The sequence below is a fragment of the Lithobates pipiens genome, unplaced genomic scaffold, assembly GCF_037356315.1.
Source record: "Lithobates pipiens isolate NorthernLeopardFrog02 unplaced genomic scaffold, aLitPip1_a1.2 Scaffold_16, whole genome shotgun sequence".
Taxonomy (NCBI): Eukaryota; Metazoa; Chordata; class Amphibia; order Anura; family Ranidae; genus Lithobates; species Lithobates pipiens.
This window is the reverse complement of record NW_027507748.1, coordinates 596,625,021-596,644,340: the sequence shown is the minus strand read 5'-3', so window position 1 is coordinate 596,644,340 and position 19,320 is coordinate 596,625,021. Positions and strand designations below refer to the sequence as shown.

The following is a 19,320-nucleotide window of genomic DNA, read 5'->3' as shown; positions in this document are numbered from 1 at the left end:
ATATATAGTGTATGGTGGGTGTATGGTGGGGGAGGGGGGTGTATATATAATGTATGGGGGTGTATGTATAGTGTATGGTGGGGGAGGGGTGTATATATAGTGTATGGGGGTGTATGGTGGGGAGGGGGGTGTATAGTGTATGGGGGGTGTATATATAGTGTATGGGGGTGTATGTATAGTGTATGGTGGTGGAGGGGGTGTATATATAGTGTATGGGGGTGTATGGTGGGGGGATGGGGGTGTATAGTGTATGGTGGGGGGAGGGGGGTGTATGGTGGGGGAGGGGGTGTATATATAGTGTATAGAGGGTGTATAGTGTATGGTGGGGGGAGGGGGGTGTATATATAGTGTATGGTGGGAGGAGGGGGTGTATATATAGTGTATGGGGGTGTATGGTGGGGGAGGGGGGTGTATAGTGTATGGTGGGAGGATGGGGGGTGTATAGTGTATTGTGGGGGGGGGGGTGTATGGTGGGGGAGGGGGGTGTATAGTGGGGGGAGGGGGGTGTATATATAGTGTATGGGGGTGTATGGTGGGGGGATGGGGGGTGTATAGTGTATGGTGGGGGGGAGGAAGGTGTATGGGTGGGGAGGGGGGGTGTATAGTGTATGGTGGGGGGAGGGGGGTGTATGGTGGGGGAGGGGGGTGTATATATAGTGTATAGAGGGTGTATAGTGTATGGTGGGGGGGGGTTACATATAGTGTATGGTGGGAGGAGGGGGTGTATATATAGTGTATGGGGGTGTATGGTGGGGGAGGGGTGGTGTATAGTGTATGGTGTAGAGGATGGGGGGTGTATAGTGTATTGTGGGGGTGTATGGTGGGGGAGGGGGGTGTATAGTGGGGGAGGGGGGTGTATATATAGTGTATGGGGGTGTATGGTGGGGGGATGGGGGTGTATAGTGTATGGTGGGGGGGAGGAAGGTGTATGGGTGGGGAGGGGGGGGTGTATAGTGTATGGTGGGGGGAGGGGGGTGTATGGTGGGGGAGGGGGGTGTATATATAGTGTATAGAGGGTGTATAGTGTATGGTGGGGGGAGGGGGGTGTATATATAGTGTATGGTGGGAGGAGGGGGTGTATATATAGTGTATGGGGGTGTATGGTGGGGGAGGGGGGTGTATAGTGTATGGTGGGAGGATGGGGGTGTATAGTTATTGTTGTATGGTGGGGGAGGGGGGTGTATAGTGGGGGGAGGGGGGTGTATATATAGTGTATGGCGGTGTATGTGGGGATGTTTTTGTATAGTGTATGGTGGGGGGGAGGAAGGTGTATGGGTGGGGAGGGGGGGGTGTATAGTGTATGGTGGGGGGAGGGGGGTGTATGGTGGGGGAGGGGGGTGTATATATAGTGTATAGAGGTGTATAAGTGTATGGTGGGGGGAGGGGGGTTTATATTTAGTGTATGGTGGGAGGAGGGGGTGTATATATAGTGTATGGGGGTGTATGGTGGGGGGTGTATAGTGTATGGTGGGAGGATGGGGGGTGTATAGTGTATTGTGGGGGGGGGGGTGTATAGTGGGGGGAGGGTGTATATATAGTGTATGGGGGTGTATGGTGGGGATGGGGGGTGTATAGTGTATGGTGGGGGGGAGGAAGGTGTATGGGTGGGGAGGGGGGGGGTGTATAGTGTATGGTGGAAGGAGGGGGGGGTTAGATTACTTTGTAATTCTGACATGGAAAAAACTTACCTTACAAGCTTGTCTGCAGTCCCAGCGTGATCTCTTCACACATTTCAGAGCAGCAGGGAATAGGGAGGCTCCGCCCACCTCCTTGTCCCTTCTGCAGCCAGCCAGGGGATTGGAGGAGAGCACCATGGAGGCTCCGCCTCTGCATCCCCGACTCCTGTCCCTCACTCAGACAGCTGAGCACTAGCAGACGTCAAGCAGTGCTGCACCCGAGCGGACCCGAAATCGAGGAGACACGGCCGCCACTGCACTAATGACACTGGCGGGTCTGAAGTGAATAATGTGCCCGGGTCTCAGGTGGTCAGAGACCCGGGCACAAGTTTCAAAAACCGTACTGTCCGGGTGAATCCCGGACAGGTGGCAACCCTACTCAGGAGCTGTGGGTTTTTAATACAATTGTACTTTATAAATAAAGGATATTAGTCCTAATTAAGGTCTAATATCCTAAGACCTAATGCTGTTTAAAATGTAATATTTCAGATTAGAATGTACCAGGGTTGTGTAGGAACAGCACATTGTGTCCCCTCTGTGGAAGAACTAAGAATCCTGAAAACCCAACTTGATGTGTCCATGAATGACGATGACTGTATATATAGTGCCATCTGGTGGCGTTTTCTCTGGCAAGCCTTTTATCCAAAAAAAAAAAAATGATTATAATAAATAATGCTTGCTCATCAACATTTACTTTGACAAAATAAGCAACATTATGTATAATTATATATTAAGTATATACTTTCTTTAATTAGACCATTATGAATTTTATCCAAAACATTTACATCAATGATACATTGCTAAAAGTGTTCATTTATTTTTTATGCAGGCCATTGGGGAAATTTACAAAGAGTTGTACAAGGACCGCCTGCAGAAAATATGTTCAGTCTGATATAACTACCTAATTACTACTGTAAATCATGCATTTAAAAAAAAAAATGATATTCAAATGTAATTGTACATTTCGGACAGTTGCTAAGAAAATTAAGCAGATGAATAATGTGAAAAAAACGGATTCTTTATAATTTCTCCCCTGTGTAGATACTATCTAATTTAATGGTTCAGGTCAGTAGGGATATTTTAGCACACACTCAGGAAAGGAGTCTGATGGAAGGAAGTGGTCTATACAGAAATATAAATCATGAACGCTGGCAACACAAGGAACATGCATTCATTTGTGTTTCATTTTGTTTCATGCATTTAAATTTGTATACGTGCCTCCTAACTCCTTGCACCAAATCTCACTTGAATTGGAAGTGGAATTCAATTCAAAAAGTGAAGCTTTGCTATGATATAGAGAACATAAGAAATATCAGTTGTGCCTACTCAGTACCCTGAAAAAGTTGTACCGTTATCTGGAATTCCTCCAGAAAAATAGCAGTGAATTTCCTGGTATGTGAGTGTGCCTAGGCACTCCTGTACCTACAGCCTTAAAGTGGTTGTAAACCCTTACAAACCACTTTGACCTACAGGTAAGCCTAGATTAAGGCTTACCTGTAGGTCCAAGCAATATCTCCTAAACCTATATGGTTTAGGAGATATTTGCCCGAAAACGGGCACCGCTGTCTACGGCGCATGCGCCGTATACAGTGGCGCGCAGGCGCACTGAACGCGGCAGTTCCAAAAATGGAGCTGCCGCATTTGTCGACTCCCGTGCGCATGCGCGGGAGTGACGTCATCGCGGCTTCGCCGAATGACAGTGGCGGAGCTGCGAGACGCCACCAGCAAGATGGATGCGGCGGACTACAGGGGACAGCGCGACTTCGCTGGCTCCTGTGTCAGGTAAGTGACACATAATGGGCTACTATGCGATGCATAGTAGTCCATTATGCTTTACCTTTGCAGGGAAAAAAAGAGGAAGTAAACTCATCAGGGTTTACTTCCTCTTTAAAGCTGTGTGACAGCTAAGGCTCTACTGCCTCTGACTGCTGGTCTCAGGAGATTTGGTGACGTCACTACTGTGCTGCTCTCTCTTCTCCTTGCTTGAGGCTCTGAAGATCATGACTGTTGTATACCAGATATGAATCATTCCAAGCCCCCAAACTTACCCTATTATCCACCCATTAACTTGAGACGACACCGGGTCGGAGTAACAAAGGCCGTAGCGGCCTACTTTATTTTAAATAACAAATAAACCAATAAAATTCTGTATGACTATAAAACTTCAGTTATAAAATACTATCTGGCAATGGTCTGTGCAGGCACTTTTTGTAAACTTCTAAAACAAATAACCAAATAACCAACTGGCACTGCGGTCCCTCTCCAAGTGTAATATTAGGCCTCAAGCCGACAAGCAGGCTCAGAGACAAACACTGTCCGCAGTGCCCCATAACACTTTCCATCTAACCTTAGTTGTCCGGAAACCACCATCAGGACCCATCCAGCGATAGTTCCTGAACTTTACTTTTGCCATATCTCCTTCCCCTGCACAGACCAACACCCGCCACAGCATGAGGGAGTAACCTACTTATTCCCGAATGCCCCGCCACACCCGAAGCGCTCTTTCTATGCCGTCCTGCAGGCCCAGAGTCCATAGGTCAATGCCTACATCATTCAGGTGTACTCCAACCGCTCGCAGGTACCTCCAGGTCTCAAACTCAAGCTCCAAATGCCGGATGGCCAGACCTCCGTTCCTGACCATAAAGTTGCTCACCGCCCTGTTCACCTTCTTCCTGGCCCTATTAACTCCTACCACGGACCTGGCCAACCGCAATGTCGTGCGGGCCACCATGTCCGACCATCCAATGACCGGTTTAGGAAAAATCGGTCATCAACCGCCCCACATCTACTTTAATGTCTCTGGTAAGGTCAATCCTGGATCGCGACCCCAGATCATAACCCCTAGCATAAATGATCAGAACATCCGGGGGCCTGTCCCGTAGCGCAAAACGGGCACCTCCTAAACCAACCTCCCCCATAACATACCGGGGAAGCCAAACCACTTAACGCAGACTTCCCGCCTAGCAAAACCCAGCTGCCTGCCCCCTTTCCTAGCATCACCCCTCCGTGCCCCCCAGCACACATAGGAATGGCCCATTATCCAGACCAATCCCTTCGCTGAATCGGAAAATAGAAGAAAACAGAGAACCATGCATGACAAACCACACCAACTCCCCACCAGGTAATCCTAATCCCCTTATCATATGCACACACCAACTCACCCACCATACCCCTGACACAGCGCAGACCCACGCAAACATCAAGTGAGCACATTCCCCTTGCAGTTTGTCGTCCTGGCGTTCTATGTTTTTTTTTTTTGGAATTACATTTACGTGCCGTGTGTTTCTTTATTTATTTATGTATTTATTTATTTATTTAATGTTTTTTTTTTTTTTTTTTTTATCACGAGACCACCCCTGAGTCCCCAAAACCCGACTGAAACATCTACCCCACGCCATCCACCACAGCACCTGATAGCATAGTACAAAATCCCCAACTATGGCCTCCCATGCCAGAAAAACAAAACCACTAACCGAAAACAAATGTCTGAACGATAAAAACCACCACCCAAATCCCCACCTAACTAATTATTTTTTTTTTTTTTTTTTTTTTTTTTTTTAACATACCAACATCACTCCAGCCTACCACCGCAGGGAAGGGGAAATCTCCCCGATCAGCACACTCACAGCCACCAACCCTAGACCCGTTCAAACTCCCCTCCAGAGACTCGCCCAAAGCCATTTCCCACAGTCCTTCGGGACATGGCGTGCCATGCAGATCCGCAGCTGGCGTCAACTCCCGAAATCGCTCCCACTGGAACCCAAGTTGTCTACGTGAAAAACGCACCTCAGGTCTAGAAATGTTGCCCCCCACAGCTCCACCGCCAGAACCACTGGGAACAGTTCCAATAAAACCAAATTTTTGGTGTATCCCGCATATACCCATGAAGGGGGCCACGGGCCCGCACACCAGCGTCCCTGAAGAAAAAAAAAAATGCTCCAAAACCCGAAGCACCCCCAGCATCAGTGAAAAGCTCCAGATCAAAGTTGCCGACCCGACCCGACATCCACATAGCCCTGCCATTAAAAGACTCCAGAAAGGTATTCCACACCTACAAGTCCTCCTTGTGTGACCGCACCAAACGCACAAAATGCGTAGGAGACCGAACCCCCGCAGTACTAGCCGCCAACCTACGGCTAGAAACACGCCCCATTGGCAGAATGCGGCAAGCAAAATTGAGCTTGCCCAGCACTGATTGCAAGACCCGCAACTAAACTTTCTTCACACCCAACAACTCAGCGATCTCCCTTCTCAAGTCCACCAGCTTACCTTCCGGCAACCGGCATTCCATGGCCTCGGAATCAAGCACAATGCCCAAAAACGTGATGACCGCGCGAGGTCCCTCCGTCTTGCCCGGAGCCAACGGAATGCCAAACCTGCCTGCAACATTTTGCAGTGTCGCCAACAAAATCGCATAGAGCTTAGAACCCGCCGGCCCTATACACAAAAATTATCCAGGTAGTGAATAATTGAATTCACCCCGGACACATCTCGCACCACCCATTCCACGAAGGAACTGAATTGTTCGAACAACGCGCACGAAATCGAACAACCCATTGGCAAGCAGTGGTCAACGTAAAACCCGGCAGCCCAAAGGCACCCCAACAAACGGAAACTGTCCGGATGAACCGGTAATAACCGAAAGGCCAACTCCACATCCGCCTTGGCCAACAACGCCCACCACTGCATCAAACGACGTATATGACACCGAGCACGCTTCTTGATCAATCGCAGCGTTAACCGACCCGCCCTTGGGAAAGGATAGGTGATGTATGAGCCTCAACTTATTAGGCTCTTTCTTGGGCACCACACCCAGTGGAGACACCACCAAGTCCGACCAAGGGGGGGGGGGCTGAAAAAGGGGGCCACTCATCCTACCCAATGCAACTTCCTTCCGTAGCTTCTCAGAAACCACCTCCGGATGTTGAAGCGCTGACTTTAGGTTGGGTGACAACGGGGGAACGACCGCCAGCGAACACGGAATCCAAAAACCTTGTACAAAACCCAATTCCAAAAAACCTGAGCCGCCACCCTATCCGGATACCTACCGAGAAATCCGCATCCTTTCCACCATCACCGGGGTCCTCCCTCTTGTTGTTAGCTGCTCCAGGGCGGCCCGTTCCTTGCTTAAAGCATCTGGACGCCGGGTGCGATCCACCGCAGCCGGAACACTCGTGCCTGAACCTGCAGCCGCTCCCAAACTTACACACCCCCGAATTGTATTGCCAACACACCCCTTTTTTACTTCCGGCCGACTGTCTCGGGGACGAAGGTCCGCCGGCCCCCCCCTGAAAAAAACTGCCCCGGGGCCCTCGCCGACGTCATCAATCGCATCCACAAGCTGATGTCCTTGTGGTCCCATCGTAGTGCCGGTCTCACCGCTCTCCGCTGCCTGAACTGTTCGTTATAACGAAGCCAAGCCGCGCCACCATAAACCCGATAGGCCTCCCCTATCGCATCCTGATAACAGAAAAGCGCCGAACAATGTTCGGGTTGCTTTTCCCCTATGACGCTCGCCATGATAGCGAATGCCTGTAGCCAATTTGAAAACGTTCGCGGTATCAACCTATACCTACGCTTTTCTTCATCTTCTTTCTTGGAGTCGTCCGGCTTCACCCTATCCAGGTTGAACTTCTCCAGCGGCAGAAGGGAGAATATCTCCACATACTCACCCTTCCACAGCTTTTCCCGCACTTCCTGTTTAAGATGAGCCCCTAACGGCCCCTCAAAACACACGTAAACCTCACAGCTGGCTGCGTCCGCCAGCCGCGTGATGTCCTGCCGACCCGGTTGATCGGCTGCAACTGCCACCTTCTCTCCAACTGGGGGCGCCACCGCCGCCCCCACCGCCGCGTTCACCGTGCTCCCACCAGGCAGGGATTCCACCACCGGCGGGGCCACCGTAGCGCCTGTCACGACCGCCTCCACGGAGGCCGGCACCCACGCTGCCGCCGGCCCAGCCACAGCCCTTTCACCCTGCTCAAACCTGGACACCAATTCCTTAATCCCTGCCAAAAATCCCAGCAAACCCACAGAGGTACCCCCAGACCCCCCTGCACCATCACCCGCAGCCTCCCCACACACACGTCCCCCACCCCCGTAGCACCCGAATCACACACACCATCCATACGTAGAGGGGACTTACCAGGCTGCACAGGCGATGCCCCATCAGCCGAATGTCTGTTCTCCACCACCGATCTCCTCCTGGAAGCAGGGGCCGGCTCGTCCACCCCCTCCGAATCATCCTCGTCCCGCAGCTCCAACTCCTCATCTTCTGACGCCGACGGCCCACCAGACAGCTCGGACCTGGATGCCGCTGCAGCCGCGGACATGCGACTCCTCCTGCGCGCCGTGTGCCCCCCCACCGACTTATGGACGGCTTTTCCAGATCTGGCGCCTGGAGCCACAGACCTGGCAGCCTCCGCTCTGGCATCTGCTGGTCCCATCCGTCCTCCGGCCATCCGTGGAGCATCCCCTGCCGCTGCAACAGCAAGCCCAGGGACCCCAGCTCTCTCCCTGCCGACTCCTTCCACCACCGCTCTGGAATCCGTCCTGGGGGCGGGGCCCGCATCCCGCGACTCACCCCGCTGTCTGTGTTTGGCCGCCATCTCTTCCGCACCTCGCCTCCCCCGCGTGGCCGCCCCAACCATCCTGGGATCACTGTGAGGGGAGCCTGGACACTCAGCCGCCTGCCGCTTGGCTGGGGGCGCCGCCGCCCGTGCCGCTGCACCGCCGCCCACCCCGCCCCCCTCCCGGGCCTGAGAAAAACGCTACGGCGGCCGCGATCGGCGTGTCCTGGTACCGCTCCTCACCTCCCCGCCAGGCTTCTCCACAGGCCGCTGCAACAAGCCCTCCAGAGTGTCCTGCAGCCATCCATCCCCCCTCTCCGCCGCCTGTTCCATTAAACGAGCCATGAGCAGCTCCACCGACGCCATGCTGAAGGAACTTTTCCCCTGACCTTCTGTTAAACTCCCATGATGCACCGGGAGTATAAATAAACTCTGCCCCAGCCCGTCCCCCTCGGCACCTAAGTCCCTCCTCTAGCCTTTCATTCTTCACTGTTAACCCAGTCATGCCCGCCCTTCGCCTATTTCTTTCTGTCTTTGCTGCGGGCTCCCTGCTTGTAGGAAGACCGCAGGCACAGTTTCAAGAGTTTAGCTCCTCTGTAAAGTAAACCTGTTGTGAAAGAACGAAATAAGGGAGCTGCCTCCTGCCACAGCTGACCTAAAAACTGAATTAAATTACTCCCGACCCATGCACTCTGCATTACTTACTGCTGAACTCTGCATTGCATTCTTCTTACCATTAGACTCTGTGTTTCTATTGACCCCAGCACTCTGCATTACTTACTGCTGACCTCTGAACTCTGCATTACCTACTACTGACCCCAGTACTCCACGTTACTTACTGCTGACCACTGCACTTTGCATTATCTAGTGCTGATCTCTGAACTTTGCATTACATTCTTCTCACCTCTAGACTCTGTTATTTACTATTGACCCCTGCACTTTGCATTACTTACTCCTGACCCCTTGACTCTGCATTACTTACCACTGATCCCTTAACTCTGCATTACATTCTTCTCACCTCTAGATCCTGTGTTACTTACTATTGACCCCTGCTCTTTGAATTATCTACTACTGACCCCTGAACTCTGTTACAGTCTTCTCACCTCAAGACTCTGTGTTATTTACTACTAACCCCAGTACTCTGTGTAACTTACTACTGACCTGTGAACTCTGCTTTACTTATTACTAACCCTGGAAATCTTCAAACTTTCCTTACTTTTTATCCTTATATTGTAGATTATCTACTTTCAAAAGCAGTGCACCAAGGTGATCTTTGGTCTTTTACCGATTGTTCATGATCGCCACCTCTCCAAGGATGCCTACATCTGCCCTAAAAGTTCAATGTAACAGCCAGTCAGACGGAGCAGTTGGCCTCCTTGTTTCTTTCATGACAGGTTTATTTCAAAATGCACAAAATGCTAATTCTGTCTGCCGTCCTATTTTTCAACCTGTGCTAGATGCAGAACATTGATCTGAATGGTATTTTACCTTGTTACATTTACCGTATTTATCGGCGTATAACACGCGCCGGCGTATAACACGCACCCCAAGTTTAGGAGGGAATTTTAAGGAAAAAAAAAAAACTTACATTTATATGCCCATCAGTGTCATCTGCAGCCTTGTCCACCATTGCAGCCTTGTCCACCATTGCAGCCTTATGCAGCCTTGTCCACCATTGCAGCCTTATGCAGCCTTGTCCACCATTGCAGCCTTATGCAGCCTTGTCCACCATTGCAGTCTTATGCAGCCTTGTCCACCATTGCAGCCTTATGCAGCCTTGTCCACCAGTGCAGTCTTGTCCCCCATTGCAGCCGTGTCTATTTTATTTTTTATTTTTTAAAAATGCCGCTGCCGAGATACAGACCCGGATGTGTATCTCGGCAGCGTGCGGTAGTTCTCGGCGGGCCTCCGCCCACCTTCGGCTCTTCTCGGAAGCTTTCGGCCGCCGAGAAGAGCCGAAGGCTGCCGGAAGTCACCTTGAAAGCCGCCCAGAGGCTCAGAATTTCGGGGGATTGGCGTATAACATGCACCCACGATTTCCCCCTGCTTTTAAGGGGAAAAAAGTGCATGTTATACGCCGATAAATACGATATATTATATATATATATATATATATATATATGTAGTATTTTTTTTTATTGCAGGAAAACAAAAAACGTGAACGTGACCCAAGATAAGAATTCTACTAAACTAAAGGCATTTTATGACATCTGCAAATACCTGGGTTCTTTTCACATTATTCCTCATTGCCTTAACACAGGCTCTATGCAGGGCCTTGGCTTCTCCCAAGGTTCATTTGAAAGCATATCAAAATCCAAAACCAAAAATGTAATCTATAGCAGCTAATTTGTCCTTAGATGAGGTGGGTTGCATTGTTTTTTTTCAGGATCTACTCTAATTTTCATTTGGATATCCAGCGAATAACTTCCTTTCTGTCCTAGGGCGGCTCCACTCCTCCACTCTTTGGGGGCAGTCTAGTGTGACTGTGCTTTTTGGATTCAACTTAAGAAGTTACATGAACACTGCAAGGGTTATTTACAAAAGGCAAATCCACTTTGCACTGCAGGTGCACTTAGAAGTGCAGTCGCTCTAAATCTAAGGGGTAGATCTGAAATGAGTGGAAGCTCTGCTGATTTTATCATCAATCTTGTACAAGCTAAAATGCTGTTTTTTATTTTCCTTGCATGTCCCCCTCTCTACAATGACTTTACTTCCATGTGCACTTTCAAGTGTACTTGCAGTGCAAAGTGGATTTTCCTTTAGTAAATAACCCCCTGCGTTTCTTACAAAATCAACTGGAATTTTCTGTACTTGCTGAAAATGGTCTTAGCCTGAAAAAAAAAAAACAAATGCAGCCACCACATCTAAGGACTTATACCTGCAAAATATAAAATTTTTGTTTTTTGGATTTAGATATCCTAGAAGTCCTGCCCCACCCCAACGCTACACCCTGCCTGTCATTCAGCTGCCAAATGCTAGAACTTCAATTGGTAGTAAAGGCTCTGACAGTTGACAGTTAAATTACATTATCAGGGTGTAGTGTATTTGGTGAGGGTGGAGGGTCTTAGAGAAAAGTTGACTTCCTGTATATATTTAGGGCTAGGACTTCAAAGTGATTGGTCTAAAGACCAATACTGTTATCTGATATCTGTTCATTTTAGCCTAGGCAATTTATAGTCCTGGTCTGCTTCGCTTTAAGAACCCAAACTCAACAAATACACCATGCCTGGTTGCCTGGCACAGTATTATCATTATGCTTGCAAGAGTCACTTCCTGTGTCATTGCTTCTTACACCACTGCTAATTATGTACTTTGTTACTATTGACTTATTTTCTAACTCAAACAGCATTGTGCAAAGTGCAATACCACAAAGCAACCAATCAGAAATCATCTTTTACTACTATAGACATTTTGAAAGCTGATTGCTGGCTGTAGATTACTACATTTCATGCATTCTTATTAGAGTTTCAATTACTTATTTAAATTGGCCCATGAAATTTGGTGCATGTCTTGTAGTATTATTATTATTGTATTATTTTTCATTAGGTATTATGAAGGTAGCCTTCATGCTCAGACTACAGACCCCAACACCGCCATCCTGGTACAGCGTGCTACACAAGGTGTGATTCAGTCTGTAGAGCAACATGGCACCCAAGCTGTTCTAGACTGGGAAGTGGATGAACTGCTGAACTGGACCAACACACTCAACTATGAGGAGTAAATATATTGATTTCTTTCAGCTGTGAAATAACCTACTGCCTACATAAGTAGGGCTCACATTTCACTTTCAAATGTTCCTAAAACCAAAACTTTTTTTTAATTTTTTTACATTTAGAGTGGTGAAGGGTTAGAACTCTTGACAGGTTTTATTGCCGTCTCTTTCCCCATTAGGGGGATTCAAAAAAAAGAGAGAATCCAAAACAGAGCAAACAGGAAGTGAAAGCCGATATTTCAAATGAGACAAAAAAAAAAATCATTCCCTGCTCTACACAAAATAAAAATAAAAAGTTTTGGCTTTAAAGTGGTTGTAAACCCTTGCTTACAACTTTATGTTACAGGTAAGCCTATATTAAGGCTTACCTGTAGCTAACAAGGATATCTCCTAAACCTGCACGGTTTAGGAGAGATCCCTGTATTTTTTTGTGCCGACGTCATGCGTCACATGTGCACTTAAGACAACTGAAGCAATGGCGCTATATGCCATGGCTTCAGTTGTACTGTGCCATTCCCGCGCGCATGAGTGGAGTGATGTCGCGACGCGATACCCAGAAGTCACTCCAGGACAACATGTAGGAGGGGGAGACGTGGACCGATGCGGGGGCTTCAATCTGAGGTAAGTGATACATAATTAGCTAGTATGCAATGCATAGTAGCTAATTCTGCCTTTGTCTTGCGGGGTTTTTTGTTTTTTAGTTTCTTTGCTGATGGTTTACTTCCTCTTTAAATACACTTTAAAACCCAATTACACTTTAGGTTTATAACACTTAAAGGATAAGTTCACCATTTCGTAACCGATTCAGAGTGTAACATGTTACTGTAGCACCGGCCCCCCGCACCCTCCTGATCTGCCATTGTAATACGAGTGGGTAACCAGGCAGGCCGCATCTTTCATTCACAGTTCTGTGAATGTGAAAACTACAAGTATTAATAGCCTTTTGCAGCTCTCGGCTTGTATTTCTCAATGAACCACCAGGGCACGGTTGAGCACTCTAGTAGTTAATTGAGTCTTTCTGTCAATGTGCCCAAATGATGTACAATGTATGGGAAGGCATCTTACACCGACAGTCTATAGGAGCCCTACATTGCATCCACAATCTGATGTTTGCGGGTGCAATGCTTTACAGGTCCCTCTCCCCCCAAAAAAAAGATGCACCTGCAAAAAAGACCAAGTTAGACTTACCGGTAACTTGTTTTCCAGAAGTCTTTCAGGACAGCACCTGAGAGATAGCGACTCCTCCCTCCTCGTTAGGAAACACCTTCTTCCTCCAGACTTTAAAGGGAGGCGCCTCCCTACCACACCTCAGTTGTAGAAGAGAACCTCCGGCCCCGGCTGGAACACATAAACACATACGTTAGTCACAGCGTAGCATAATATAATACCATAGGGCGGGATGTTTGCTGTCCTGAAAGACTTCTGGAAAACAAGTTACCGGTAAGTCTAACTTGGTCTTTCCCAAGGCGTCTTTCAGGACAGCACCTGAGAGGATAACAGAAATTTACCCCTTAGGGCGGGACAACAGCTTGCAGGACCTTTCTGCCAAATGCCTGATCGCTGGCTGGACCTCACCAGTCTATAATGTTTCACAAATGTGTGAAAACTCGACCATGTCGCCGCCTTGCAGATCTGCTCAGGGGTGGCACCAGCTCTCTCTGCCCACGTAGACGCCAGAGCCCTGGTTGAGTGTGCACAAATTCCTGCTGGAGGGGATAATCCTGCCTGGGAATATGCCTCTGAGATAGCCAATTTCAGCCATCCAGCTAAAGTAACTTTAGAAGCTTGAAAACCCTTTTTCCTTCCTGAGAAAAGTACAAACAGTGAATCTGAACGTCTGAAGGACTCAGTCCTCTTTAGATAACTCAGCAGAGTCCTCCTGACGTCCAAAGTATGGAAAAGAGTCTCCTTATTTCCTTTGGGGTTAACACAAAAGGTTGGCAGTACTATGTCCTGTATACGGTTCTGAACTGAAGCTACCTTCGGTAAGAATTTTGCATCTGTTCTAAGAATAACTCCGGAAAAATGGAAAGATATGGTTTTTTAACTGACAGAGCATTTAGCTCACTGATCCTGCGTGCAGAGACAATGGCAATCAGAAAAACGGTTTTTAATGTGAGAAACCTAAGGGAAGCCTCCACAAGAGGCTCAAAAGGCCCCTTTGTTAGAGACTGTAGGACTAACGACAAATCCCATCTAGGAAAAACCTTAATCGGAACTAGCCTAGATCTTTTAAGGGCTCTAAAGGATCTGATCACCAGCGGATCTGAGGCCACAGATTTCTCTAAGAACACTGTCAGAGCTGCTACCTGCACCCTCAGGGTACTAACTGCCAGTCCCTTGTCTGCTCCATCTTGTAAAAAACTCCAAGATGGAGACAAGGCTCCCTGGCACCTGGGCGGCTGAAAAACACCAAGTTTTATAACGCTGCCAAACCTTAGAATAGATGGCCCCCGTAACCCTTTTCCTACTTGCCAAAAGGGTAGAGATCAAACGGTTGGAGAACCCCTTGCTCCTAAGGAGCTGCCTTTCAGAAACCAGGCCGTGAGGGCCAGGCTGGCCACTCCTGGATGGTTTACTGGGCCCTGCAACAACAGATCGTGCCTGAGGGGCAGATGCCAACAAGGCTTGATTGCCAGACCTAGAACTGTCGAAAACCAGGCCCTTTTTGGCCAAAAGGGCGTGATTAGAATAACTGGCACCTTCTCCCTCTGAATTTTCCTTAAAATTAACGGGATTAACTGAAATGGGGGGAAAGCGTAGCAAAGACGAAATTCCCATGGATAAGCTAGCGCATCTGTGCCCAGCCAGCCATCGCGACTGTCCAGGGAAAAGAACTGGGGAACCTGGGCGTTCACCCTTGAGGTGAACAGGTCCACCTCTGGTAATCCCCATTTTCCGGCAATCATTGCCCCTTTTAGGTGGACTGCTGATAGGGATAACAAACGTCTTTCCGCCCACCGAAGAATCTCCATGGCCAGTACCTGAAGCGACCTGCTTCTTGTACCCCCCTGTCTGTTTAAATAAGCCACCGCCGTGGCATTGTCTGTTAGGACCTGGACGTGATGGGACTGGAGTTCCTGAACAAACAACTCCAGAGCCAAGGCAATCGCCTTGAGCTCCCTCCAGTTTGAGGACCTTATTGCCTCCTCTTTGGCCCAGGACCCCTGAGTGAAACGTGTTCCTAGATGGGCTCCCCACCCCCAGGAACTGGCGTCGGTTGTTAGTCTTTTCTCGACTGGAAAAGCCCAGACTAACCCCTCCGATAAGACATCCTGTCTTTTCCACCACCATAGGGACCTTTTTACCTGGGTTGACACTCTTACCTCTGCCTCTAGGGATGCCACTGTGTGATCCCAAGATTTGAGAAGGAAAGCCTGCAGACACCTGAAATGCATTCTTGCCCACTGGACTGCTGGCATTGTTGAAGTTAGAACCCCCAAAGCTGACATAACCTGTCTTACTGTCAGATTTTGGCTGGTCTGTAATAAAGACACTGCACCGGAAATCCTGTCCTTTTTGTCTAAGGGAAGGAAGATTTTTTGATCCACCGAATTTATTAGATACCCTAAAAACCGAATCTCCTGAGATGGGTTTAGGGACGACTTTTGGAGGTTCAAAATCCACCCCAACGTCTCCAGATGGCTGCGAGCCTAGGTTGATCTGCGATTCCTCGCTGGATGGGGCGAAAAACAGCAGATCATCTAAATAAGGAATAACTGCGATTCCCTGAAGTCGCAGCGGCGCTAAAGCTTCTGCCATCACTCTGGAAAAAAATTCGGGGAGATGATGACCGGCCGAAGGGTAGGGCCCTGAACTGGAGATGATGAACCACACCCCCCAACCTCACCGCCAGCCTGAGGAACTTCTGAGACTGGGGAGAGATCGGAACATGTAGGTATGCATCTTTTAAATCTACCGACGCCATAAAACATCCTGGCATCAACAGATTTCTGACTGAAAAAATTGAGTCCATTTTGAACTTCCTGTACCTTATGGACTCGTTTAACGGTTTCAGGTTGAGAATCAACCGAAATTTTCCTGTCGGTTTCTTTACTAGGAAAACATGGGAATAAAACCCCTCCTGCTGTTCTTGCAGGGGTACCTGTACTACTACACCCTGTTGCATCAGTTCCTCTAGAGAGGACTTCATGGCCAGGGCCCTTACCGGGTCCCGCGGGGTGTTGGTAATCAGGAACCTCTTTGGGGGGTTGTTGACACACTCGAGTGAGTAACCCTGCGCGAGAGTGGTCAGGATAAACTGATTTGAAGTTATCCCTGACCACTGCGGAAGAAATTCTTGTAGTCTCCCGCCCACCCGCAGAGACAAGTCATTGCGATCTTTCGGCCTGTGTAGGAGGACGGAAGAGAATTCCGCCTCTACCCTTCGGCTTCGGGGCGGACCAACTTTTCCTTCTCCCCTGCAACTTGCCGTCCTGATCCTGAGTTTTTTTAGGTCGAAAAAGACGTTTTGGTACCTGCTTTTTCTTTTTGACCGGAAAGGATCTTTTCTTATCGGCCGTCCTGTCAAGAATATTATCGAGGTCAGGGCCGAAGAGCAAGTCCCCTGAAAAGGGTAACCCACACAGCTTATTCTTTGAAGCCGAGTCACCAGGCCAGGTTTTAAGCCATAAGGCTCTTCTTGCAGCATTAGTTAGAGCTGCTGACCTGGCTGATATCTTAATTGCCTCAGCTGAGGCATCTGCAACATAAGCCACTGCCGCAGTCAGGGTAGGAAAAGAATCTAAGATTTCCTGTTTGGGGGAATCTGCAGCTATATGTGACTTTAACTGGTTAATCCAGTATTCTAAATTTCTGGCTACACACGTTGTGGCCATTGCTGGTTTTAAATTGCTCATAACTGATTGCCATGATCTCTTGAGCAAAAGATCCATGCGTTTGTCCATCGGATCTTTCAAAACTCCCATGTCCTCAAAGGACAGATCCGTGGACCTTGAAACCTGGGAAAAGGCGGCATCCAGTCTGGGCACCTTGTTCCACACTGCTGCAGGGTCCTCCTCAAAAGGAAAACGCCTTTTGTGGGCTTTGGAGAAAAAGGGCTTTTTCTCTGGATCCTGCCATTCTTTCCTAATGGCCTCAGAGATGACCGGATGAACTGGGAACGTTCGGCCCTTAGGCACACCCAACCCAGCATACATGCGGTCATGGAGTGATAATTCCTTTTTCTCCTCACTTAAACCAAGCGTAGCATGAATGGCTTTAAGGAGCCCATCGACCTCTTAAAGGGACAGTTTGAATTTAGAGGGGGCTACCTCAGAATCCTCCAACTCCTCTTCCGAATCTTTAACGGAAAGAGCAGTGGACTGCTTTTCCCTATCTGAAGGGTCTTCAGGCAGAGCTTCCAATACCGGGATTGAGAGACCCCTGGGAAGACTCTGAAGTGGAAGGCTGACTAGCAGCCTGGTTTGCTAGTGAGTCACGAAAATTCTGAATCGTGGCGTATAGCTCCTTCTTTACAGAGGCCACCAGATCCTCACATACAGAGGCAGATTCCTCCTTAACTAAAGAAGTAATGCAGGGACTGCATAGGGTTTTCTTCCAATTTTCTCCCAGCTTGGCCCTGCAAGAAGGACATCTTTTCTTTGGGTCAGAACTCTTAGCCTATGAAGAAAAAGACAAAAAAGGGAAAAAACCAGGGAACCCTTATGCCCCGTACACACGAGCGGACTTAAGTCCGACAGACTTCCAAAGGAGTTCCGTCGGAGTTCTGCTGGAATTCCGACGGAGTTCTGACAGACTTTTCGGCCGAACGGACTTGGCCACACACAATCACACTAAACTCCGACGGATTCGAACGTGATGACGTACGACTGGACTCGAATAAGGAAGTTCATAGCCAGTAGCCAATAGCTGCCCTAGCGTCGGTTTTAGTCCGTCGGAGTAGCATACACACGAGCGGAGTTTTCGAAGGGGACCGGGTCCGGCGGAGTTCCGTCGGGAAAATTTGAAGCATGCTTCATTTCTAAAGTCCGTCAGACTTTGGCGAATCAAAAGTCCGTTGCAGCCCACACACGATCGGATAGTCTGACGGACTCGGTCCTTCGGACTTTGGATGTTGAAAAGTCCGCTCGTGTGTACGGGGCATTAGTGAGACCCAGTCTCAGCCTTGATAGGGATCACCACACAGGTGCACTGAGAAGAAACCAGTCAGCTTCTAGTGCCCAGACAGGCCCCTTGCCACCAGGGGGGAAAGAAAAAAGAGCGAGACCAAACGCCAGGAAATAAAAGAAGGCAGACTTTAACCGCTGCCTCTTACCTGGGCTTTGCTGGTGCCTGTCCCCACCGCTGCAGACGCTGAATCTTCCATTACAGGTGTGCAGAAATCCACTTGTGGCTACACGCCGCCTCCGGACTCCAATAATGCAGCTGCACCGGACCAGAAGCAGAAAAAAGGCACCAGCACCTGTCCTCCCTCCTCCCCCCTGCATCCACGCCGGAAACGACATTTCAGCCGACCCGATGACCCGCTCTGTCACTTCCGGCACGACCGCCGGAAAAAATATGGCGGTGGCACACGCGCGCCGTCGCGCCTACGAACGTGCGGGCCACCGAGTCTTCGGCTCTCTCCGAGCACAAGAGGGGAAGAGGAGCCCGCTTGCTACCGCTGCCGAGGCGTGGGTAGGTCGGGAGGACAGCGGGTCTCTAAAGGAGGAAAAAAAAAAGGGAAAGAAGCCTAGTCCCTCAGGAACACCTGAGAGAAACTGACTCCCTCCCAGAAGATGTTCCCTCCGGGCCGGAGGAAACACAATAACTGAGGTGTGGTAGGGAGGCGCCTCCCTTTAAAGTCTGGAGGAAGAAGGTGTTTCCTAACGAGGAGGGAAGAGTCGCTATCTCTCAGGTGCTGTCCTGAAAGACGCCTTGGGAAATGTGCATTTATTATTATTTTTTGAAAGTGAACTTCTCGATTAAATACATTACAGGTACATTGAAACAAATGGTGTTTAACCACTACAATACAGGGCACTTTCACCCCCTTCCTTCCCAGCCCAATTTTCAGCTTTCAGCGCTCTAGCGCTTTCACTGACAATTGCGCGGTCATGCTACACTGTACCCAAATGAAATTATCATTTTGTTCGCACAAATAGAGCTTTATTTTGGTGTTATTTATTCACGACTACGTTTTTTTTTTTTTGCGATATAAGCGCAAAAATAGCGGAAATTTGGAAAAAAAACAATATTTTCTTTTTTCTATTTGAAAAGAAATCCAATAAAATAAAATTTTGTCATAAATTTAAGCCAAAATGTATTCTGCTACATGTTTTTGGTAAAAAAAATTCCGTTAAGTGTATAATAATTGGTTTGTGTGATCACGGACATATGTACGCAAATGATCATGTACATA

General features: G+C 48.7%; 1 protein-coding gene across 2 annotated transcripts in view; it reads left to right on the top strand.

Moving 5' to 3' along the window:
• CUNH11orf65 (chromosome unknown C11orf65 homolog) overlaps nt 1–19,320 on the top strand; it is a 72,726-nt gene that overhangs the window by 30,688 nt on the left and 22,718 nt on the right. For both annotated transcript variants that reach the window (XM_077483960.1, XM_077483961.1), the window contains exon 7: nt 11,792–11,962. In XM_077483960.1, the coding sequence (XP_077340086.1) occupies nt 11,792–11,962 (171 nt within the window). The remainder of the gene's footprint in view (nt 1–11,791; nt 11,963–19,320) is intronic.